General features: G+C 34.8%; 1 protein-coding gene and 2 long non-coding RNA genes across 4 annotated transcripts in view; 1 reads left to right on the top strand and 2 right to left on the bottom strand.

Annotated features, from left to right (window-relative positions):
- Nucleotides 1–25,941, top strand: part of LOC309489291 (myosin-IIIb) — a 47,459-nt gene that overhangs the window by 12,298 nt on the left and 9,220 nt on the right. The window contains exons 7-25 of the mRNA XM_082157949.1: nucleotides 3,696–3,798; nucleotides 4,044–4,169; nucleotides 7,662–7,770; nucleotides 7,857–7,973; nucleotides 8,966–9,066; nucleotides 9,459–9,545; nucleotides 10,032–10,097; nucleotides 10,311–10,424; nucleotides 10,638–10,749; nucleotides 13,875–13,918; nucleotides 14,124–14,186; nucleotides 14,560–14,679; nucleotides 16,946–17,031; nucleotides 17,119–17,166; nucleotides 20,931–20,978; nucleotides 21,292–21,383; nucleotides 22,439–22,636; nucleotides 23,534–23,664; nucleotides 25,732–25,931. Of these exons, the coding sequence (XP_082014075.1) occupies nucleotides 3,696–3,798; nucleotides 4,044–4,169; nucleotides 7,662–7,770; nucleotides 7,857–7,973; nucleotides 8,966–9,066; nucleotides 9,459–9,545; nucleotides 10,032–10,097; nucleotides 10,311–10,424; nucleotides 10,638–10,749; nucleotides 13,875–13,918; nucleotides 14,124–14,186; nucleotides 14,560–14,679; nucleotides 16,946–17,031; nucleotides 17,119–17,166; nucleotides 20,931–20,978; nucleotides 21,292–21,383; nucleotides 22,439–22,636; nucleotides 23,534–23,664; nucleotides 25,732–25,931 (1,965 nt within the window). The remainder of the gene's footprint in view (nucleotides 1–3,695; nucleotides 3,799–4,043; nucleotides 4,170–7,661; nucleotides 7,771–7,856; nucleotides 7,974–8,965; nucleotides 9,067–9,458; nucleotides 9,546–10,031; nucleotides 10,098–10,310; nucleotides 10,425–10,637; nucleotides 10,750–13,874; nucleotides 13,919–14,123; nucleotides 14,187–14,559; nucleotides 14,680–16,945; nucleotides 17,032–17,118; nucleotides 17,167–20,930; nucleotides 20,979–21,291; nucleotides 21,384–22,438; nucleotides 22,637–23,533; nucleotides 23,665–25,731; nucleotides 25,932–25,941) is intronic.
- Nucleotides 1,036–19,033, bottom strand: LOC309489353. Of its 2 annotated transcripts, none has more exons than XR_014202386.1 (3): nucleotides 11,267–12,414; nucleotides 1,580–2,854; nucleotides 1,036–1,232 (listed from the first exon to the last, which is right to left on the bottom strand). It is a non-coding gene; the product is annotated as an uncharacterized lncRNA (long non-coding RNA). The 2 variants fall into 2 exon arrangements; XR_014202387.1 differs by lacking the exon at nucleotides 11,267–12,414 and adding an exon at nucleotides 18,693–19,033 and having other exon boundaries at nucleotides 1,041–1,232; nucleotides 1,580–2,191.
- Nucleotides 7,944–9,483, bottom strand: LOC309489361. The gene is made up of 3 exons (XR_014202394.1): nucleotides 9,352–9,483; nucleotides 8,923–9,117; nucleotides 7,944–8,044 (listed from the first exon to the last, which is right to left on the bottom strand). It is a non-coding gene; the product is annotated as an uncharacterized lncRNA (long non-coding RNA).

A 25,941-nucleotide genomic window follows, 5' to 3' on the forward strand; every position in this document is an offset into this window, starting at 1 on the left:
TCAGAATATTTTAAACTTACGTGTGAAAGGGTTAAAGTTTTTCAACGTTGTAAAAATAATAAACAAATAAATAAAACGTAATACATCAAAATTATAATGGAAGTTAAACTTAAAGCACCATCGTAGAGTAGTCACGTGGTGCGTCATTCTCTCCAGGATGCGCTGCAGGGAAAATAAACATTTAATCATGAATGCTCATTATGTATTTGTAGCCTAGGCTACTTATCATTTTGATACTAGGGGGCTAATAAAGCTAATATAGACACTTACAGCATGTGTTGCCTTCATTATAAGGCTTATATAAGGCTTTCATTTTTTGCGGCTCCAGACAGATTTTTTTTTTTTTTTTTTGGTACAATATGGCTCTTTAAACATTTTGGGTTGCCGACCCCTGGTCTAGGCTATAAGTGTCTCATAGCAGCCACAGAGCGAACGCACAGTGTAACGTTGTATAACTTTCAACACGATCAACTGTATTTTTAGTGGTTGTTTTGACCAGCTCTGTGCAGTAAAGTAAAACCGCTCTGTGTTACCCCACAATTTTAATTCCTCAGATAAAGTAGATAATTCAGCACTTGCGGCTGTTTTTGAAATATGAAATAATAATATTAATTAAATATAATAATGTGAATTTGAGTGATCAAACGTAACTTGATGGAGTTGGGAACCCGCAAACGTTAAATGTTACTTTAAATGTAATAGACATAAACATCAAAATGGCATACAAGCATAATTAAAACAGCAACATAAAATGTCCCACAGAAGGTGCGAGCCGAGCGCGAAGTCCAGCGCAACACTTTACCACACGCTTTCAGTTAACGATCATATAGTGCGAGTCTGGCCTGCCTTCGAGATGTTAGTAGCTAAACCGAACAACGGTTTATGATAAAAAGTATTAAACGAGTAATAGAAACATTTAGTTTGCAAAGACTGTATCAATCAAAGCTCAGCTTTGGGAAGGTAAAGATTAGGAGACTGCGAGAAGAAGAAAGAGAGAATGTGATGGAGATGAGAGAGGAAGAGCAGGGATTAACATTATTACAATGTATTCCTATTTAACACATATAAATGTTCTTTGCTAATTACAGTGGCAAATATAAGCTCAATTTAACAACACACGCACCTGTTAATTATAATACCATAATAGTAGTATTGTATAAATATTATTAGTTGTATATGGTCCTCGAATATGTTATATTTCACCAGTATCAGCATTGGGAGTGTTTGCGCAACTTGCATTATTAAGCCAGTAGGTGGCGACAAGTGTATATTATTATACATTTATATTATACATTATTATTTATTTATAATGGCTAGGATAAAAACAGATATTATATTATGTATAGTTTGTGATATTAGCTCACTTTTCGGCAAAAGCTCTGTTGGCTTTTATTATTTGAGAAATAAAAACTTGTGTTAAAATTATGCAAATGGTTAATTAGTTGAATGACTACATCACAAGTCATTGTAAAAGCATTAGATTGAAAACATTGAAATTTCATAAAGTGTGTAAATAATAGAAACGCAGTTCAAAATGGCCTTTCTTTAAAGTCCCCGTGAACCGGAAGTTGCAAACGACTTTTCTCCAGTTTCTTAACTTGCACGGATTAATTGTTCACCACAAGACTAGTAATATGTGCTAATAAAGTCAATAGGGTCAATTTTGATTTCATGTCGACTTTAAATGCAAATGTTCTTTGAGTATTTCATTTGTGAAGGTAAAGCATGTACGCACTATACTCTTAATTACAAGAAGAAGAAGAAGAAACTGCTCTTAAACTGGGTGTGTGACAGGCTGTGGAATGAGGTTTGGCCGAGGACAAAATCAGTCAAAATAGTTTTCTTTTGCTTTAACCCCTGACTTCACCTCCATTCACGGCGTCATCAAGCTATGCCTTTGTTACTGTTTTGAATAAGCGAACCTCTAGCAGCGAAACTCACATACTTTACTTTTAAATGGTATTTATTTGTAAATAGCCTCTGCCTTTTTGTTATGTCTGGTTCTCAAACCCTTGTGATGGTAAAATATCCATATACCGTACAGGCCAAAAGTTTGGAAACATTACTATTTTTAATGTTTTTGAAAGAAGTTTCTTCTGCTCGTCAAGCCTACATTTAGCATTTGGGAAGCATTTGATCAAAAATACAGAATTTAAATCTGTGATGCAAAGCTGAATTTTCAGGATCATTACTCCAGTCTATCACATGATCCTTTAGAAATCATTCTAATATGATGATTCATTATCAAAGCTTAATATTTTTTCATAACCTGTGATACTTTCTTAGGATACTTTGATGAATAAAAAGTTAAAGAAAAAAGAAAAAAAAAAGAAAAAAGAAGCAAATGTTTTAAAAATAGAAATCTTTTGTAACAACAATATACACTACTGGTCAGTCTTTTTTTTTTTCTTTCTTCTTTTGAAATAAATCAATACTTTTATTCAGCAAGGATGTGTTAAATTGATAAAAAGTGATAGTAAAGAAGATTTATATTATTAGAATTTTATTTTTATTTTGAATAAATGCAGTTCTTTTTAACCTTTTATTCATCAAATATATTAGGCAGCAGAACTGTGTCCAACACTCATAATAAATCAGAATATTAGAATGATTTCTAAAGGATCATGTGATAGACTGGAGTAATGATGCTGAAAATTCAGCTTTGCATCACAGAAATAAATGATAATTTAAAGTATAATAAATTGAAAACCAATTATTTTAAATTGTAATAATATATCACAATATTACATTTTTTTTTCTGTATTTTTGATCAAATAAATGCAGGCTTGATGAGCAGAAGAAACTTCTTTCAAAAACATTAAAAATAGTAATGTTTCCAAACTTTTGGCCTGTACTGTATGTGTAGATCTATCGATCAATCGATCTATCTATCTATCTATCTATCTATATATAGATAGATAGATAGATAGATATATATATATATATATATATATATATAGATAGATAGATAGATATATATATATATATATATATATATATATATATATATATATATATATATATATATATATATAGATATATATATATATATATATATATATATATATAGATATATATATATATATATAGATATATATAGATATATATATATATATATATAGATATATATAGATATATATAGATATATATATATAGATATATATATAGATAGATAGATAGATATAGATATAGAGATAGATAGAGATAGATAGAGATAGAGATAGATATCTATCAATATAGATGGTTTATCACACTTCTTTTCAGTGCAACAACAAATTAATTATTGTGATATAAAAAAAAAAAAAACTGTTCAACTGTGAAACTCAAATAGATGAAGAAACAGCAAATTCTCCTTTAATGATTCAGTTTTGAATAAAGTTTTCATGTTTTTCATATTTAGCCTTTTACAACCTACAGTAAAGCTTTTCTGTTGCTTTTTGGCAAATTACATGGAAACCAAAGGAGGTCAATTTCACCCCCAACACAATTCGTAGTTTCTAAAGTTTGTACAGTCTTTACAACACACATCTGTGTTGAAACTTTGCACGCACATTCATGACCTAATAAAATATACAAAAATGTCAAAAAGAAATAAATAGTTCATCCAGCATTTCAAAATTGACCCACAACACAATATTAATTCCTAAAAAACTAGCAGTAGGCTACTAGGCTTACATATTTTTTGTTCTTGTCAGTTATTTGAATGGCAGGTTTGGGCAGAAAGACGAAGTGCAGGCCTGGCGTGTGAGATATGCTGAGGTGTGTAACGCCATGGACATGGTGGGATTTGAAGAGCAGGTAAGAACTAAACTCACTGTAGATGTCCTGTGGTTTGAATAAATGCCTCATCTACAACTTTAAATAACATTTACTGATTGAATAAGATGCTACATTGAATATTTGAACTTCCCAAAATGATTTTTACACCACAGTAACATTGAGGTGAACTACAAAAAGATGTTTGCGAATGTTGGCGTCAAGTTTCACACCATTTTTAATGCACTTACCTTTCCTGTTTCACATTCACATAATCTCGTTTGTAGGAAAAGGTGGACATGATGACTATTCTAGCTGGCATTCTGTCCCTGGGGAACATCACCTTTGAAACAACAGACAACGACGCTCTGAAGGTGTCAGAGACGTCACGTGGCTGGTTAAAAGCTACTGCAGTGAGTTTCCTGTTGCACTTCTTGCAGACTTCTTTCAACACAGAACTGGTCACAATTCACAGGTCATCATGACACTCGGTGGTAGATGTGACAACTCTCACCCTCTATAAAATGCAGTTTTAACAACAGTGCTGTTTTTAGTGCACAAGTGTGAAGACAAATGGAAAGAAAAGTTTGAATCTCAAACGCTGAAAACTTCAGCAGACCTTGCGGCGCAAATGCTTGTACTGATGCATGAAATAGACAAAGGAATATAGTTGATCAACCTGGGCTGCATTTTATGGCCCAAAAAAGCAAATTATGGTCTGGAAAAGTCGTGGAAATCGCGATATGGCTTAGTGCGGTTATCAATTCACAAAAGCTGTGATTTTAGTTGAAAAAATATGTGCGCTGCGTGTTTCAGAGTGAAGCGCAGCACTGTGTTCGTTTACACACTAGCAGCTCATGATTTGGTGTTATCAGTGTCTCAGAGCAGAGGAAATTAAATGAAAATTAAAATGTTTCGTTTTGAAATGAAAATGTTTGAAAATGAAGAATTTAGGACAGCCATAAATATTGATTTTACAGTGAAATATTACATTAATAATAATAATAATAATAATAATAATAGTAGTAATATTTATTTTTTGTTTAATATTTTTACTTAATAATAATAATAATAATAATTATAATAAACATTTTGGACAAATTTGCTGCCCTACGAAGCAAAGCAAACCTCCCCCACCCCCCCTTTTTGCAGAACTTTAATATTTGCTGCCCTACGAAGCAAAGCAAACCTCCCCACCCCCCCTTTTTGCTTTTGTAAAGGGGGTGAAAAGAGTGTGTCTGATAACATAGTAAAGTAACAGCACACTCTCCTCAATAACATGCATGATTTAAGAAATCACTTAAGGATGACGCACATGCAGAACTTTAATATTTGCTGCCCTACGAAGCAAAGCAAACCTCCCCCACCCCCCCTTTTTGCTTTTGAAAAAAATGTTATCAGAAAAATAGCAACACATTTTTTTTTATATCGCGTAATTATGTTCATCTTTTAAATATTTCATTGCCCAGCTAATTTTGAGTGCATTTTATTTATATATATATATATATATATATATATTAGGGGTGTGACGGTTAAAAGACAACGCTTATATAACAGTATCAGTGTACTGAATCTGTGCATTAGTGCATTATGTCTTAAAGAGACAGCAGCCTAAGATTCCTGCTGTCTGTGTTTTTAATGTTTATCGAACAACAAAAGACAAGGAAATCACTCACAGCTCTGGATTTAATATCTTTTGTAACTTTAATAAGGATTGAAAAACCTGAAAAGCACTATTTATTTTATTACTATCTTTGCTCTATTGTATTTATTTGTGCTGTTGCTTGTAGTTAGATTATTTGTTCTTATTTTCTTTATTTTTATTTGACCGTAATCCTCTTTTCCCCTGAACATAGCACAAACCGAACCATACCGAAACCGTGACCCTAAAACTGTGATACAAAATGAACCGTGAGCAATTTATTAAATAAAAAAATAAATATATATATATATAATTGTTCACAAAAAACTGGGGAAAATAAAGATAAAATCACTGTGCTTTACTGACTCGGGGTGCATAGATTCGTCAATACTGGAGCTTTTTTCTCAAAAGAACTATGATCCGCAATATTTTATTTATTTTTTTACATTGTGCAAAAGCACATGCATGCAATGGAAACATTGCTATGTCGTTGCTGTGGCATTACTAAGGTGTTCTGAGTAATTTAAGCATGTTGTTGCTAGTGTGGTTGTTCACAGGGAAAAAACAAACTGCATACTTTTCTCACCCATAGATTTGAGGTGTGTGTTTTTTTTTTTTTTTTTTTTTTTTGCTGTTTTCTGGTCCAGCAGGTGAAAAGAGTGTGTCTGATAACATAGTAAAGTAACAGCACACTCTCCTCAATAACATGCATGATTTAAGAAATCACTTAAGGATGACGCACATGCAGAACTTTAATATTTAGTGCTATAGATTTGTCCACATCACTGACGCCAAACCATGAGCAACAGTAATAGTGACGCTTGAATTAAAAAAAGTCGAGGGTTTCTCAGAAGATGAATGTTAGCCCAGCGTCACCTCGACCTCCCTACTGTTTAATCAGGTGAATTACGGCCTGTGTGCACACAAAGAAACTCTTTTAAGGGCAATACTGAAGGAGGCGTGGGTCCGCCTACATCTGGCCTTTTACGATAAGACACACAGCGCAGAAAGACCAGAAGTGGCTATGTTTAGACTCCATTAGTCGTCCTAACACGTATGAGGGAGTTAATAGTAACACGCTGCATTTCCCTGACACAGGGCGATTTCCATTTATCAAATCTACTGTGGTGTACTTTAACTTATATACATTGGCACACCAAAGGCACTTCAAATCTAATTTGCCCAATCTGGTCCATGTGTCCACAATGGCCCCCAGCATCTAAATAGACAAATTAACATGACCTTTCCTGTATGACATTTACGTCTTGGTCACATTTGACTAGTCATTGTTCTTTCAAAATGGCAGGGTCTGTTTTTTTGTGTGTGTGTGTTTTTTGGTAGCACAATTAATTTGGTCTGTTCGCATTGCACAATGTGATTTAGCTGACAGCACATGTTCAGCATTCTTTGTTTTTTTTCTAAAAATAACATTCCTTTAAAAGAATCACGAATCTAACCTCAGGTGCGTATGCACTTTTTGGGAAAAACCAGGGCTGTGCAATTCTGAGGAAAACAAATGTAATTGCAATGGAAAGACGCTATATAATTAAAACGTATTATTATTAAGTACGGAAAGATGGTTGGTGCATGTTTTCTTTTTTTAAATGCACTTTAAAGTGACCCAAACTCAGAGCAGATGCAGAGACATGCTGAAACATCAAGTCTGAAACATTAATCCAAAAGAGTTTAAAAGAGAGAATGCATACATAAACCACATAAGAGGAAAATCATGAGAGGGGAAAATTAGATGCATGTTTATACATTTCTCAAGTGGTTATATATAGAATATATAGGATTAAAAGAGTTCATTTCTCCTTCTCTGCAAGAATTAAGTGAGCGTCACAACTCTCTGCAGACTCTTTCTTGGTCGTAAAAGTCTTATCAGTCTTAATGTGTCCTGTAATTTTCTACTCTTGAACACATGGGATGGAAGCGCGTCTTTATTCGCAAATGTTTCATACGATATTCCAATTTTGCGCATAAGTTAAATTGCCAACTTTGGCTATAAACACCTAGAGGCAACACCAGTGAATGAGCTGCTCGCATGTCAATGAACACAGTGCTGCACTTCACTCATGCAGCATGCAGTCGATTTATAATTAAATCAAAGCCTTCGTGATATGATAATCGCATTAAGCCATTCCGCGATTTTGGTTTTATTTGTATTAATCATGCAGCCCTAGGAGAAACGCATCCTCCTCGGCTAAAACCTTTGGAAAAGCACAATAAAAGAAGCATTTTGTGTGTTTGTTTCTGTGACCAGGGTCAGTTTGGCGTTCAGGAAGAGGATTTACTGAAGAGTCTGACCTGCACCACGTCAGTGACGCGAGGAGAGGCCATCCAGCGACTCCACAACCAGCAGCAGGCTGAAGGTACCACATCATCAGTGTGACATCACTGGTGTGTTTGACACTTTTCATGTTGATCAGCATCTGTTTTTTTTAAATGATCATTTCAGATGCCAGAGATTCCATCGCTAAAGTGGCCTACGGTCGCGTCTTCGGATGGATCGTCAGCAAAATCAACGAGCAGCTTGCTCCTAAAGTAGATTTTGACGTGGAGCTTAATGAAATAGGTAAATATACCAGTAAATTGCGTCTCACTTTCACTTTGCTACGGTGGCTGAGAGAGCTCAATGCGCTGCAACTGAAAAAAAAACACACGCAAAAAGAAAAAACACCTGCAGATTAAGAGAACATCTTCATCAGTTTCACAACACACGTGTGCTCCAAATACTCACAACACAACCAAATACAGAAACGCGCTGCAAATAACACAGACCACATGTTTTCAGGGGACCCCAATAAGTGATGAACCCGGCTGGGACGTGCTTACAGCTAATTTACTTATTTTAACTTTACAGAGATGACATACACAAATGTTGTTTATCAAAACATACAGAATGACATGTTTATGACATACAACTTTGTATACAATATACAAAATGGGTAACACTTTATTTTGATGGTCCCTTTTGAACATTCTGTTGACTATAAGTAACTTATATGTCAACTAACTCTCATTAGAGTATGTGTACTGTCTGCTTAATATCTGCTTAATAACTCTTTATTGTGATGGTCCTCCAACAGACACTCTACTGACTATAAGTAACTTTGCAACTACATGTCAAGTTATCCTAACCCTACCAGTCTACTAATACTCTACTAATACTCTGAGAGTTAGTAGACATGTAGGTGCAATGTTACTTCTAGACAACAGAATGTGTTAAAGGGATCATCAAAATAAAGTGAAACCACAAAATGTATTAACAATATGTTCAATGTCATCGGAATACAAATGAGAAAAGAACGATGAGCTGAAAACTAAAATAAATCAATAAAAAAGATAGCGAAAAAGAACATGAGGGAAAATAATTAATCTATACATCTTTTCACTTGTTACAAATTTTAACTTGTTCGTCACTTATTTGGTTCCCCTGATAACATTTCCGTTGTGGTCTGTGTTATTTGCAGCGCGTTTCTGCATTTGGTTGTGTTTCAATTTAGAGCACAACAATTTCTTACCTAAGATATGTGACATTGAGGTTTGCTCTTTCTTTATTCATAGGAATCCTTGACATCTTTGGTTTCGAGAACTTCGCTGTGAACCGGTTTGAGCAGATCTGCATCAATCTGGCTAACGAACAGCTCCAGTACTTCTTCAACCATGTATGTCCTTCATAGTGCTTTATTATGAGTTTGATATTTATATAGGGAAGCCTATTTTATGAAACAAAAAGTAAGACGTGGTTTGGCAAGTGCACATGCTGACATGTTTACAACTCAAGTTTGATTTGAAGTCTCATCTTTGGACTTTCTTTGTCAGTAAAATGGCAAAAAACAAACAAAATACAAATAAGAAAACGTTGTAATTTTAATGTAGCGTGTCTCATAATATCTTGAAGACATATCTGGCTGTAGTGTGGAAAACTCAAGGCAGCAGATGTTACGAACCATTTAAATGCCACATTCGATCATGGTCACTGCCGATTCTTTCAACGGGACTTGATTTGCCACTCCGTGAATCTGATGATCACATTTTCCATGTCATTTCCCTCTAGCACATTTTTCTGATGGAACAGAAAGAATATAAAGAGGAAGGCATCGCATGGGAGACCATAACCTACAAGGACAACAAGCCCATACTGGTACGTCTACGTCCAAAACCTTCACCCTCTGTGATTTGTCCTGCTCTCTCTCCAACTTTTCCCCCCATTTTTTTCCTTCTCTCCGACTCCAAAAATACACCCGAGCTCTGCGTTTGGCTGACGGCCGTGTGGTAAATCCCAAACACAGGAAGTGCTGACAGAGCAGGACACGTAGCTTTGAGAATCTCTCTCTCTCAAATTTCTGCATGCATTCTGACCCAAATCCTTCAGCATGCTGAATTGGAAACTAAAGGAAACTGGGGTCTTTGCTTGAAGCTTGTTTTCACCTCGTGGCCGATCTGCTCTGTAAATATGAACTCTGCCCTGTGATTATGGTCACGTTCATGTAGCATTTAACCTACAACTCTCAAACACTGCGTATCCTGTATTGTAACAATATTCCACAGCGCCGTCAGCTGGAAAAGCCTGTTTAGCTTGTCAGCATGGAAAACTCATTCACTCATGCCAGGTTTATTCCCGTTTCAGGACCTGTTCCTCACGAAACCCATCGGGATTCTATCTCTACTGGATGAGCAAAGTGCCTTTCCTCAGGTATGTGTTTCTAGCTGAAACCTGAGACACTAAGATAAAACATGTTGCCAAATCCTTCATTGAACCGCATTAAAAATATTTTTATCCAATGCTTTTATCCAAAGCATCTGCTTTCTGGATGAGCTTGTATACCTAAATGTGTAGTAGTTTAAATCAGTTAATTTAAGTATTGCAATCTCTTTCAAATTATTTATATATATATAACACCCACAGGCCACTGACCGAGATTTTGTTGATAAGTTGAACAGCAAATTTAAAGCGGCTCCCAACTTTGAGGTTGTGCGAAACCACACCCCTCTGTTCACTATTGTGCACTACGCTGGGAAGGTGAGTCTACAAACCAACATCATCATTACTTAACCTAACAAGTCACCTGATCAGTGACTTCATTTAGATGCCAACAAAGAATGTAATCTGTATTGTAGTGCTGGTTAATAATTAATTGATTGTGTGCAATTTTTCCTAGAGCAGATGGATTAATAAGGGTGTTTGTTTTCATAATGTGTCCATTATTCCTGCATGTAATGTCTTTTTGTGAAGGTGCAATACAACGCAAGCGGTTTCCTTGAGAAAAACCGGGACACAATACCAGCCAACATTCGTGAGCTCTTCATCAACAGCGTCACTCCTCTCCTCAGTGTTTTGTTCGCAGGTCTGAATTGGCACATCTATATTATAACGGCAATAAACTAACACACACACACACACACACACACACACACACACACACACACACACACACACACACACACACACACACACACACACACACACACACACACACACACACACACACACAGATAGTTATAAACAAAACATAAGTGAATAAATGAATTTAGATGCATTTACATGCATTTGATTCAGTTATATATACATATGTATTTATTTGTGTGTGTGTGTATTTTTGGGAGTTATAATAAATATATAATTATTGAAATATAATATATATTAATTATAATTATGTTTTTAATTTTTACTACATTTAATATAGTTTAAACCGTTTTTCCTATGCATGTGTGTCATTGAAATATTCATTTAATTATTATGGCTATTATTATATTTTAGATGTTCGCAGATTATTAGATACTTAAACAAGCGGAAATAACATTTAGTTGTGAGTTTCAGTTTTGAACACACACACACGCACGCACGCACACACACACACACACATATATATATTAGTGCTGTCAAAGTTAGCGCGTTAATAACGCGTTAACGCAAAATCATATTAACGGCACTAATTTTTTTAACGGGCGATTAACGCAGCGCGTATTTTCTGTTTGACCCGTGGCCCAACCCCTAGTTGAAGAAATGGAGATACACAGTGTTGCCAACTTAGCGACATTGCAGACCCCTTTAGCGATTTTTTTTTTTTCCTTCAAAAAAGCGCCCAAACCTTATTTAGTTTCTGAGAATCGCCGGTACTGCTCTCCCAGCACGCGCGCGCACCTCTCTCTCTCTCTCTCTCTCTCTTCTCTCTCTCTCTCTCTCTCTCTCTCTCTCTCTCTCTCTCTCTCTCTCTCTCTCTCGCGCGCGTTCGCGCGCGGCAGAGAGGAGCAGCGCTTTAATTCAGTTAAACACAGATATTATGTTGCTTCTCTAATTTTACATGCAAGTATAGCCGAAATCACAACACAAATATTGTCTTTATCTTATGTGTATTTGATTTCATCAGACGACGGCTCGATTATCAGGATTTTTGTGCAGATTAACGTCTTGGAAGGGAGAGCTGGTTATGTTTATTGGGTCGCGTTTCAGTCACTATTTCATTATTCATTCCGTTGTTTGACAAAACAAACAGTAAAATATACCAATGAAAACAGTTTTATTCAGAATTTAGCTCCATTAAAATGGGCACAGAGAGAGACAAACTAATGTAATAATAAATGTACATTTAGCATTTTCAGAAGAGCTGCCCTGTCATGCAAAAATCTAAACATGTTTGTGTTAGTAAATTGCTCAGTGCAAAGAAAGAGAATAATGGGAACCTGGTATTTCTTTGTTCTTTCTACATGTGTCTAATAGACATGAACAAGTTCTTTGAAAAACATCTATGACCTTTGAAACATGTCTCGTCTTCATGCTCTATGTTGACTATGGTTTCAATAATAAACATACATTTGCATAAAGCATCCATATTTATCCATGCCCATGTTGATTTAGAGTATTACAAACTTGAAAAGTTTACATTTAAGGTACATTTAGAACAAATAAAAAATGTGCGATGAATTGCGATTAATCGCGAGTTAACTCATGACAAACATGCGATTAATCGCGATCAAATTTTTTTATCGATTGACAGCCCTAATATATATATATATATCCATATGCACACACACACACACACACACACACACACACACACACACACACACACACACACATATATATATATATATATATATATATATATATATATGATAATCGCATTTATTCAAATGTTAGATGTTTACTAAGATCCTTCTATTATATATTAAATCCCACAATAATATTTAAAATATAAGTAAGCTTAATATATATAAAATCATCTTTTATTGGGTACTTTCAATTGGGAGGTGGCTGTCCCTAACCCCTAAATTTCAACTTGTGAAAATTATATAAAAATATTTTTTTCCATTGTTGTAAAAAAAAAAAAAAAAATGTGTACTTTTTTTTTTTTTTACTTTTACAAAGTAAAGTAAAACAAAAGCTTTCATTTTATATTTTATTTTTTAAATCATGAAACTTTATGTTCAAAAATAAATGTGTCCCACATTTTCATGTCACTACCAAAACAGTGTGTGTTTCAGTCCATTGGCTGAATTTTGACTGATTTTAACCACTATTCTACATTTTTTAATCTGGAAATATCTCTCTCTCTCTCTCTCTCTCTCTCTCTCTCTCTCTCTCTCTCTCTCTCTCTCTCTCTCTCTCTCTCTCTCTCTCTCTCTCTCTCTCTCTCTCTCTGTAACCATGTGCTGGTTATCATCTTTGAGCTAGGCTCAAAAGTATCTAAAATTGTCACTATCGAAACAGTCACGACCGAAACCTGTGGTGAAGTTTCGGTTGTGACGTGTTTTTTTTTTTTGTTGTTGTTGTGTTATTTGATTAAATTTAGTTTGTGTGTGTGTACAGCTGTTTAGAACTGTGCTAAGTAACCATGTGCTGGTTATCATCTTGTTGTTGTAATAACATGTCAAGATGCTGTTATAGTGTTTGGTTCAATGTATATTCAAACTAATGAATCCTTAACTTTGAAATCAGTATGATTAACTTAATGCCTTTTACAAAGAAAGATTGGGTTCAAAATACAACAAATCTTATAAATTACACTTGAAATGTTGTTAAAATTGTAATTGTTATTGATTTACCTCTGAAAACCTTGAATGGGTCAATATAAGCCTCCTGATTAAATTATTTATTATTGTGTTTCGGTAGTGACAAATTTGGGCAGAGGAAAAATATTCCAAAACTTTCAGAAAATACAATATGATAATTAACTGCACAATTACTAGAAATGTGCACCTTGGATATTATACAATTTGCATACATACAAAATTTGTGGAAAAAGACACCTTTTTTTCCAAGACGTTTCCAACTCTGACTTTGAATGTGTGTGTGTATATATATATATATATATATATATACACACACATATATACACATATATACACATATATACACATGCATACATACATGCATACATACATACATACTAACATAACATAACATAACAATTATTATTGTTGTGTTTTTTTATTTATTATTTACATTTATTTATTTTCCTCTTTTTTTCAGCTACAATTTCTCGGACAGGCACACTAATGCCAAGGAAAGCCAAGGTATAACTAAGATATTGACTTAATTTTTGACATACCAGTTTTCTTTTCGAGTGCCTGTTAAAACATGGTATTTCCCAAATACATTTAAAGGCTGGATTTTCAGCAAATACATTGCTGTACAAATGACAAATTAGTCTTTGAGATGAGTGATAATGAATGCAGCACGTAGTGTTTGACCACATGACCCTGTGTGTGCCAATTTTAGCTACAAGTTGCAGGTGACAACTTCAACTCAACCAGGAAGCAGTCTGTTGGTGCGCAATTCAAGGTAAATTATGCTTACAAATAATCATAGTGCATGCTTTATGTGCCGGTTTATTGGATGCTTCCTATAATCAGATGTATGTAAATGCATCTGCATGTGTCTGTGCTTGAATATGCACATCTATATGTATATATTTTTTTGTATATATCAGAAATATTATATTATATGGCTGAGTCTCTCAAAACACTGTCAAGAAGTTCATATTTCACCCCATATTGAAGTGAAGCCTAATTTTCGGTCCGGTTAGGATTTTTGCATTGTGATTGTCATAATTAGACGCTGACATTCACTCTTGTATTTGACCCTGCCTATGTTTATTTAACAGCCTAACTGTCTTTACATTGTTTGGAAACTAAAAGCGTTTTGTTCCGCACAGCATTCCCTGGCTGTCCTTATGGAGAAGATGTTTGCCGCCAGTCCGCACTTTGTTCGGTGCATCAAACCCAACCGAAGCAAACAGCCTGATCAACTGGACAGCAAACTGGTGATGGATCAGGTATGTTACCACAGGTCCGGTAGCTTCACAATCATCAAGTCTCCGCTGGGTTCGGCCCTGTTTGTGGCCCCTTTTATTTTCCACAGTGGAGCCAAATGCATTCTCAGTTTTTCCTGCCCTCCAGTTCTCTGAGCTGTACTTAAAACCTGGAAGCCTTTTAGTGCTGTTATTTGAGTTAAATCCAAATCCCTCTAATGATAGAGGAGCCACTGGGTTTGTGTGCAAGGGCCAATATTGACTGAACACTGTTCTAAGAGATTGTCTTGTTGGAGCTGCTCAGTCTAGTTCATTGACACAGTGACTATAAGCTCTGTACTGTGTAGATACTAGTTAAAAGTAGAAAATATAAGTGGTGTCTGCCTGTGTAAAACTTGCCACCACTTTACTAGGGCTATTCTTACTCATTGCTAGGTTGTTTTGGGTACTTGGTTATAATAGTGGTAAGTAACCACCAAAAATGTTTTGTTCTGTTCTCAAAGAACCATCCCGTTCAAATGACATAATTTGTCTCGATATGCATAAACTGTACATTTCAAGGCTGTAAATCATCTGGCCATGTTTGTGACTAATAGCAGTTTCATTCAGTACATGTGCAGTGCCGTTTAAACTACATGACTGTGCAACACTGACACCTGCTGTGGAAGTGTGGAAGTGCAGTCTGCAGCCTAAAAGAATAAAAATCAGCCTGATGTAAACATTACGGAAGCGTATTGCATTCACTTGAGAAAAAAAAATCTACTCTGTTTTTCTGAATTAACGAGTTAATTATCTCAGAATTACTAGATAATTTTTCATTAAAAATTTTTTTATTCTGTTTTTCTGAATTAACGAGTTAATTATCTCAGAATTACGAGATAATTTTTCATGAATAAAAAGTTTTTGCTCTGTTTTTCTGAATTAATGAGTTAATTATCTCAGAATTCTGAAATAATTTTTCATATATTTTTTTTTTATTCTGTTTTTCTGAATTAACGAGTTAATTATCTCAGAATTACGAGATAATTTTTCATGAATAAAAGTTTTTGCTCTGTTTTTCTGAATTAATGACTTAATTATCTCAGAATTCTGAGATAATTAAGTCATTAATTCAGAAAAACAGCAATTTTTTTTAAATGAAAAATTATCTCAGAATTCTGAGATAATTAAGTCATTAATTCAGAAAAACAGAGCAAGTTTTTTTTAAATGAAAAATTATCTCAGAATTCTGAGATAATTAAGTCATTAATTCAGAAAAACAGCAAATATTTTTATTTAAAGAAAAAATTCTCATAATTTTGAAGTAATTAATTCAGAAAAACAGAGCAAAAACTTTTTATTCATGAAAAATTATCTCGTAATTCTGAGATAATTAACTCGTTAATTCAGAAAAACAGAGCAAAAACGTTTTTTTCATGAAAAATTATCTTGTAATTCTGAGATAATTAACTCATTAATTCAGAAAAACAGAGTAGATTTTTTTTTCCTCAAGTGAATGCAATACGCTTCTGTAAAACATCAATATAATATAAAAAATGTATTCACACGTTGTGATTTCATGTTTTATGAGGATTTCCATAGACATAATGCTTTTTATGCTGTACAAACTGTATATTCTCTCCCCTTACACTAACCCGACCCCTTTTACATTTTCAAAAAAACATCACTTTGTATGATTTATACGCTGTTTTCCCTCATGGGGATCAAAAAAATGTCCCCACAAGGACAAGGATTTCGGATATTGCCATCTTTGGCATATAATGTAACTTAAAAACATAAAGAATGTATAATAAAATAATTGTTTATGTAATATTATGTATAATATTATATGTAATAATGTAATATTTAAATACATTTACTTGAATGTAAGTAAAGCGCTTATAATTATTATTTATTTTTCCTATCATTCCAAATCTATGCTGCTTTTCTTCCTATAAAATACAAAAGACATTTTTGAAAGAATATTAATTTTGCAGTAAAGCTCACAAGTTGGATAAACTGCATTTGTGATACTTTTTTGGTTATTTTTTTAATTTGATGGTAAAAATATAATTTTATTGTATGCAAAATAAAGCTTTCGTTCAAGAGACTTTTTTTTTGTGTTCATGGGAAAAAAATAATTTCGAAAAAAAAGTTTTAAAAAAAGTTACAAAAAAGAGTGAATAATGAATGAACTTGTTTTATTTGTAGGCGACCTATCCCTTTAAAAGTGACCTAATGGCACCTCTCAGAGTCTCAATTGTCCCATCCGTCATATTTATGTTCATATTTTCTGCCTCCCCCTCTCTAGCTGAGGTACAACGGCCTGATGGAAACAATCCGAATCCGGCGGGACGGTTTCTCATGGCGTCCAACTTTCAAGGAGTTTGCAGAGAGGTTTGTGTGCTGGCAGAAAAAAATGACATTTTTATCAGTTCATCACATCAGATTACCTGCAGCATTACTCAGATTTCTGTCCCGTAGGTACAACATTCTGCTGCTGAAACCGGATCTCCCGTCGGACAAGAGCAGGTTTGTGCAGCAGATTCATCTTATTGTGTTAAAGGGGCACCAAGTGATAAACCAAGGCCCTGTCCCAAATGGCGCACTTCATGCGGACTTTCGGTCTCGTGGACTTGAATTGCGCGTGCTCGCTGAGTCTACGAGTCCGTAGGCCGTCCCATTCAGCATTTTACCGCTCTGAAGTGTGCTCAGCAGCGCCCCCTTTGTACCCTTGAAGCGGTCTTCCACGAAGCCCGCATAGAAGCAGGCTCCACGCACTTTAACTACCCAGGAATCCTTGCGAAAGGCCAATCAGACAACAGATGGGAGGAGATTTCACTCACGGATAATTGTTGACATGGCTGTGAAGAAAATATTACTGTTTTTATGACCTAAATGTACATTTTACCAGTTGTTACCTACAGTTTATACAAACATTATGGTCATCGACCAGTGGTTGATGTCTCAAACATAATAATAGCGTGTTTAATAATACGATCGCATTATGATTCATTAAATAAATAGAACTGAATGGCAGGGCTTTACTGAGTCATATGTAAACATAGTATGAATATTGAAACCTGTAAATTGAAAAAAATATGTTTAAATTATGTTTTAAAATTGTAATCTTAGTTCAAATGGAACATTATGTATTATTATGTACAACTGTATACATCATTTAAATAAGCATGATTTATCTATTGTCTAATGCCCAGGTGATATGCATAATATCAAAATATAGAACTGTAAAATTAGGCTGTGTAGTGGACATGCAGATAAGACGTCGGAGCGCAAAAATGTGATTTCTCCTGTCCAACAACAACCAGACCGTTATTTCCGGCATGCCGATCGAGTCTGTCCCAAAAATACCTCTCAATGCGCCCTCGTGGACTCACGCCAAGGGCCCGATAGGTCTGCACTACATGACGTCACCAAAGTGTGGACTCTGAGGAAGTCCACAAGTCCGGAGTGTGCCATTTGGGACAGGGCCCAACAGGTTTTCAACCTAAAGAAGCAGGGCCGGCCCTGACCAATTTGCTGCCCTAGGCAAGATTTTACCTGGCGCCCCATGCATCACAGCCCATTTCACCCCGTCATTGTGTTCATGATTTAGCATATATATATATATATATATATATATAGGCCTATATACACACACACACACATTACAGCCTAAACACAAATACCAAGAGCATTACATAGCATTCAAGTCAAGTCCCCATTATCTTTTATAGCACGATTTACAATAAAGATTTAATGTGAACTTTGCTATTTTGAATAAACCTGTAAATAAATATCATTACTATGCCATAAAATGTACAGGCCAAAAGTTTGGAAACATTACTATTTTTAATGTTTTTGAAAGAAGTTTCTTCTGCTCATCAAGCCTGCATTTATTTGATCAAAAATACAGAAAAAAATTTAATATTGTGATATATTATTACAATTTAAAATAATTGGTTTTCAATTTATTATACTTTAAATTATCATTTATTTCTGTGATGCAAAGCTGAATTTTCAGCATCATTACTCCAGTCTTCAGTGTCACATGTGACATCCAGTCTATCACATGATCCTTTAGAAATCATTCTAATATGATGATTCATTATCAAAGTTGGAAACAGTTCTGCTGCCTAATATTTTTTCATAACCTGTGATACTTTTTTAGGATACTTTGATCAATAAATAGTAAAAAAAAAAATGTTTTAAATGTTTTAAAAATAGAAATCTTTTGTAACAACAATATACACTACTGGTCAGTAATTTGGGGTCAGTTGGTTTTTTTTTTTGGTTGGTTTTTTTTTGGTTGAAATAAATCAATACTTTTATTCAGCAAGGATGTGTTAAATTGATAAAAAGTGATCGTAAAGATGATTTATATAATTAGAAAATATTTTATTTTATTTTAAATAAATGCAGTTCTTTTTAACATTTTATTCATCAAATATATTAGGCAGCAGAACTGTTTCCAACACTCATAATAAATCAGAATATTAAAATGATTTCTAAAGGATCATGTGATAGACTGGATGTCACATGTGACACTGAAGACTGGAGTAATGATGCTGAAAATTCAGCTTTGCATCACAGAAATAAATGATAATTTAAAGTATAATAAATTGAAAACCAATTATTTTAAATTGTAATAATATATCACAATATTTATCATTTTTTCTGTATTTTTGATCAAATAAATGCAGGCTTGATGAGCAGAAGAAACTTTTTTCAAAAACATTAAAAATAGTAATGTTTCCAAACTTTTGGCCTGTACTGTATCCCCACAACTGCACAACTGTAGAGTAAAACATTAATAAAAAAGTGATAATAAAAAATGCGTCTTAAAACTGACATGATTGTTACAAAACCACACAGTCTGGGGACTCTGGAGAACTCAGAACAACTGCTAACATTAAGTTTAAGGTAAAAATAACTGCATCTTATAGTATCTTACTCCTATGCCATAAATTGTTCATTCACTACATCACTTTACCTCTGTCTTTATCCCCTTTTATCCTCTTCTCTTCTTTTTGGCACTGTATCTATCGCAGACTATGCGCATTTATAATATGTCATGTAAATTCGGCCTTCCGTCACAATCAGGAAACTTTCACCGCGTCTAGAACTGGCGCGAGCTGCCAGGCCCGTTTCTACGAGCTGTGTGTTAACAAAAGCAGTGCTGTCTACATTGGATGCGGAGTCGCGCACGCTACACAACAAATTACCAACAACTGATCGCGCGCGCGCTCTGTTTCTGACGCACTTCAAGCACTCGATGGGCGGGGGACGATTGGTGAGCTGGACTTTTTTTTTTTTTTTTTTTTTTTTGTAGTATTTCGAATTAATGGTTTTAAAATAGTATTATATATAAAAAATAAAAAAAATTGTAAAAAAAATTAAAAAAATTCACTCGTTCACTCATTCTGGCGCCCCTATGGATGAGTGGCGCCCCTAGCATTTGCCTATACCGCCTATGCCGCGGGCCGTTCCTGTAAAGAAGATTATAGTACATTTGACAAATGTTTGCATGATGTTAACGCACATGAGAGGAATAAGCTCCCTATTATCAGCTGCTTTTGCTTGCAGACCAAAAGCATACAAAATGAAAGTATGTAAGCAATGGCAAAAAACATTATAGCTTAGTATAAAGTTTAAGACCAGCAGAAATTTGTTTCAGTTTAATTTGTTTGCACAATATATATTTTGCTATATGTGTATTATGTACAGGTGAAACTCGAAAAATTTGAATATCGTGCAAAAGTTCATTTATTTCAGTAATTCAACTTAAAAGGTTAGGGTTCAAACCAAGTACTGAGTACATATACATGATTATACTTTTCAGAGGGCCGACATTTCTGTATTTAAAATCTTTTTTTTATTGATTTCATGTAATATTGTAATTTTCTGAGATTTTGAATTTGGGGTTTTCATAAGCTGTAAGCCATAATCATCAAAATTATAACAAATAAAGGCTTGAAATATCTCACTTTGCATGTAATGAGTCTATATAATATATTAGTTTCACCTTTTAAGTTGAATTACTGAAATAAATGAACTTTTGCACGATATTCAAATTTTTCGAGTTTCACCTGTATGTATGTATGTATGTGTATATATATATATATATATATATATATATATATATATATATATATATATATATATAAAGGAAAATCTTAAATAAATAACATAAAATGACTGTGCTCCTTTTAAACGAGCTCTTCATGATGATATGTACTGATATTGATTATGTTGTTTCATCTACAATGGTTCTCGTTTTCTTTTGTTGCTTTTAGCTGTATGTCGATCCTCGACAGCACTGAACTCTCTGGTTGGAAGTGTGGGTAAGTTTGAGCCTGATGCGACCTGTCTAAATGAAGTAAATGCAATTATAAGCATTATTAGAGGCATTTAAGACATGCATCACTATTATTATTATTGTTCATAAATACAGTTAGTGATTTAAACAAACCCCATAATCACTCACATTTCCTTCAGAAAATGTTAAAATCTTTTTTGGCTTTGATAGTCTTTCACAGGCTCTAACATGTTTTCATTCAGTTTAATTTGGCTTAATGTTACACGAGCCAATAAATTAGATACTTTAATGGTTCACATAATATCAAACAAGTCACAGCAGTTCTCCTGCTCTTTCAGATCGTCGCGTTTGTTTTTCAAGTACTGGCACCAGGAGGAGTTGGCCCGTCTGCTGGAGGGACTGGGACGAGCGGCGGTTGTCATTCAGAAGAGTGAGTAGCAATTAAACTAGTTTAAGTCTCTGTATAATTATGGAGGAACTCACATGAAACCTCTTGGCTCCTAGTTTTACTGCTTTATTGCAACCTAAATCACCTCTCGGATGAGTATACTAATGAAACGGTGTCATGAGCGCAAGTTCAGACATGAACTGCAAGATGTGAATGAGACTTTTTTTGTGGATTTTTTTTTTTCCCACTTCAAAAAGGGTTTCTTGCATCAAAAGTCATAAAACTGCTGTGACTATTATTCTTTATTATTGTCCATCATCTGATTCATAGTTAAAGGTACAGTCACAAAAACAGCCGGTAAAACTCTAAGACTTTTGTATGCAAATTACCCGTTATGATTGCGTAATCTCTACATAGTGGCGTAGTTCACATGTTCAGTATTCAGGCAACTTGACCCATCCTGATAAAGTTTTAGCTCAACACTGAACTGACTTCAGCTGAAAAATAACACTATTTTCTTTCAGAGCTGCTGTACAGCCGAAATGAACTGTTTGCATCATTGAATCATTTTCCTGTTTTCACTGTAATGGTCCTTGCACACTGAGTCCGAAATTTTCGTATGCATTTTTTCGTATTCGTCATTCGGTGGCTCTAAATTGCCAAAACACCATTCAAAATGCTCGCAACGGATGCGAAAAACGAACCCGATCCGATTTTTTTTTTTGATGACGTACGGAAGTTTCGGAGGCAGTGTGTAAACGTGATTGACAAAACATGAGGTCGTATTTATTTTTTATCGTGCGAAAATTTCGGCCGCGAATTTCGGACTCAGTGTGCAAGGACCTTTAAGCTACTTTGAAACAATCTTGACTTGACTTATTTATAGCTACTCGTAAAGGCTGCAGGGACAAACTTAGGAGGACATTTATTTATTTAATTTTCTTGACTGCCGTGATATTTTCAAGTATTTTCAAAGCTAATATTCCAGTATTAAATCAAAGAATGGCTTCGTTTGCATCCCAAGAAGTCTGGGCTAAAGCCCCTAATATCCACTGACCCTAGAACTGCCCCTGACTATACCATATCTTGTTCTTTAGATTTCCGGGCGAGGATCTGCAGAAGGAAGTATCTGGCATTGCTAGCAGAGCTACGGAGGCAGCGTCAGGCTCAGTGGGAGAGAGAGGAGCGCGAGAGAGAGAAGCGTGAGAGAGAGGAGCGCGAGGAGGAGGACAGGAGACGACAGCAGCTGGAGGACGAGAGGAAAAGACGTCTGGAAGTGGAGCAGGAGAACCTGCGTAAGGACTGTCCTCTGTTTTCACAGCCGCTTCAGTGATGATGTCTAGTGACGTGTTAAAGGAACACGCCGACTTTTTGGGACTTTATCTTATTCACCGTATCCCCCAGAGTTAGATAAGTCCATACATACCCTTCTCATCTCCGTGCGTGCCGTAACTCTGTCTGACGCACCCACCGCTAGCCTAGCTTAGCACAAAGACTGGAGGTAAATGGCTCCAGCTAGCATACTGCTCCCAATAAGTGACAAAATAACGCCAACATTTTCCTATTTACATGTTGTGATTTGTATAGACACAGTGTGTATGAATAACAAGGTCATATGAGACACAGCCATCTTCTAACCATATACATACTGGGAACTATATTCTCAGAAGGCGAAGCACTGCCACTTTTGTGGATTGCAACCAACAGATTTATGCTCAAAAATGTGCATCCATCCGTCACAAACGAACTTCACACGCCACTACACTACTTCTGATGTCATAAGTTGCGTAAGTTGCGCTTTAGGCATAAGTAGACTGCGTATGGTTGTTTGGCCGGAAGCTAGAATTTTACTTTGTAACGTGTTAAATATGAATGTTTTTCTTTCACAAACTCATCATTTTGCTTCAGAAGGCCTTTATTAACCCACAGGAGCTGCGTGAAGTTCGTTTATGACGGATGGATGCACGTTTTTGAGCTTCAATCTGTTGGTTGCAATGCACTGCCATTATAAAACTTGGAAGAGTCAGGATATTTTTTTTATATAATCATATAATATCGTAATATATATAATATATCGTCTGAAAGAAGAAAGTCATATACTCCTAGGATGGCTTGAGGGTGGGTAAATAATGGGGTAATTTTCATTTTAAAGTGAACTAATCCTTTAAGGTCGTGTCTGTGTGTGTTTGCAGGACCAGCGTCTCCACCGGTGCCCTTGCCGAGAAAGAAAAAGCCTGAGCCCAGGCCTCGCTTGGTGCCGACTGGCGTCCTGAAAGATCCACATCTGCCCCCTGTTCCGCGGCCGCGCAGCAAGCTTTTTCAGGTGTGACATCCATAACTTATTCAGTGAAATACTGCACCTCGATTAATGAGATTACCCCTTTAACCTATAAGCTTAACTATTATTTTCGTGCCAAGTCACATCTCTAGACTGTGTTAGAGCTCGGACACTTTTCACTCCCACATTTGAAGTTTGAAGTTGACTTGAATCCAAAATTGACTTTAAAACATGTTTCTTGCATGTTAATACCCTGTAAAATGCCACATTACAAAACTAAAAATGAATTGCAAATGCCATTTCTTCTTGACTTTAAGCAGTGTTATTTTAATTTCATTGATATAATATTATATTAAATTTGCTTTTATTTTTGTATTTTCAGGTCATTTTAATTTTAGTTAGTTTTAGTATGTTTGTTTTGTTTGTATGAGCCTCATACCCTCATATGACGTGTGGACAAAAATATATATAATGGCCATGATATGATAATTTGTTCCCTCGTTTCACTAAATTGTGTGCATGAGATAATTCATCTTGTGCACACAATTTAGTGAAACAAGGGAATTTATTATCTCATGCGCACAATTTAGTGAAACAAGAGAATTTATTATCTCATGCGCACAATTTAGTGAAACAAGGGAATAATTCGTTCCCTCGTTTCATTAATTTGTGCGCACAATATCAGTTGTCCCCTTGTTTCACTAAATTGTGCACTTTTATATAATAATTATTTCCATCGTTTTACTAAATTGTGCACTTATAATTATTTCCATCGTTTCACTAAATTGTGCACTTATATAATAATTCGTTCCATCGTTTCACTAAATTGTTCGTACAATATCAGTCGTCCCGTCATTTCACTAAATTGTGCACTTATATAATAATTATTTCCATCGTTTCACTAAATTGTGCACTTATATAATAAATATTTCCATCGTTTCACTAAATTGTGCACACGATATAATAATTTGTTCCATCGTTTCACTAAATTGTGCACTTATATAATAATTCGTTCCATCGTTTCACTAAATTGTGCACTTATATAATAAATATTTCCATCGTTTCACTAAATTGTGCACACGATATAATAATTTGTTCCATCGTTTCACTAAATTGTGCACTTATATAATAATTTGTTCCATCGTTTACAAATCGTTTACAACTAAATTGTGCACTTATATAATAAATATTTCCATCGTTTCACTAAATTGTTCGTACAATATCAGTCGTCCCGTCATTTCACTAAATTGTGCATTTATATAATAATTATTTCCATCGTTTCACTAAATTGTGCACACGATATAATAATTTGTTCCATCGTTTCACTAAATTGTGCACACGATATAATAATTTGTTCCATCGTTTCACTAAATTGTGCACAATACAATATTTAGTTTACCTCGATTTAGTCAATTGTGGCCACATGGTACTAATTCGTTCCCTTGTTTCACTAAATTGTGTGCACGATATAATAATTTGTTCTCTCGTTTCAATAAATTGTACACACAATATAATAATTTGTTCCATCGTTTCACTAAATTGTGTGCACAATATAATAATTTGTTTCCCTCAATTTAGTAAATTGTGGCCAGGTTGTACTTATTCATTACCTCGTTTCACTAAATTGTGCGCACAATAGAATTCGTTCCCTTGTTTCAATAAATTGTGTGCACAATATTATAATTAGTTTCCCTTGATTTAGTAAATTGTGGCCACGTTGTACTAATTCTTTCCCTCGTTTCGATTGAACTAAAACAATGTAACAAATTATTATATCGTACTCACGATTAACTTAAAACGAGGACACAAATTCGTAAAATGTACGTAATTTCGTGAAAAATGTGTAAGTCGTGGGAACGAATTAATTTGTGGGGCTCCATAGTTTTGGTTTTTGTCATTTTTTATATATATATATATATATATATATATATATATATACAAAAATGTCCATAGGTTTTTTTTTTTTTTTTTTTACTTCAGTTTTAGTCTAGTAAAGCTATTTTAGTTCTTCAAGTTAAACTAAAAAAATTTGAAATGTTGGTTTTAATTAATGAAAATAACCCTGACTTCATGTGTCATACTCATTTTTGTAAACCTCATTTTTCTGGACAGGCGACTCCGTTTGATAACGAGCTGAATGGGAACGTCCACCTGGACGCTTCTCTGATGCTTCAGCCGATAGATGAAGAGCGTATTAAAGAGAAACATCTGAAAAAGAGTAACACCATCCGCTGGTTTAAAGAGACGCAGGTCCGTAAGCTGACCAGAGACGGTATCTTCCCCAGCTGGTTCCATGGCATGATCACACGAAGGTCAGCTTTG

Source organism: Leuciscus leuciscus (genome assembly GCF_965113295.1).
Source record: "Leuciscus leuciscus genome assembly, chromosome: 24".
Taxonomy (NCBI): domain Eukaryota; kingdom Metazoa; phylum Chordata; class Actinopteri; order Cypriniformes; family Leuciscidae; genus Leuciscus; species Leuciscus leuciscus.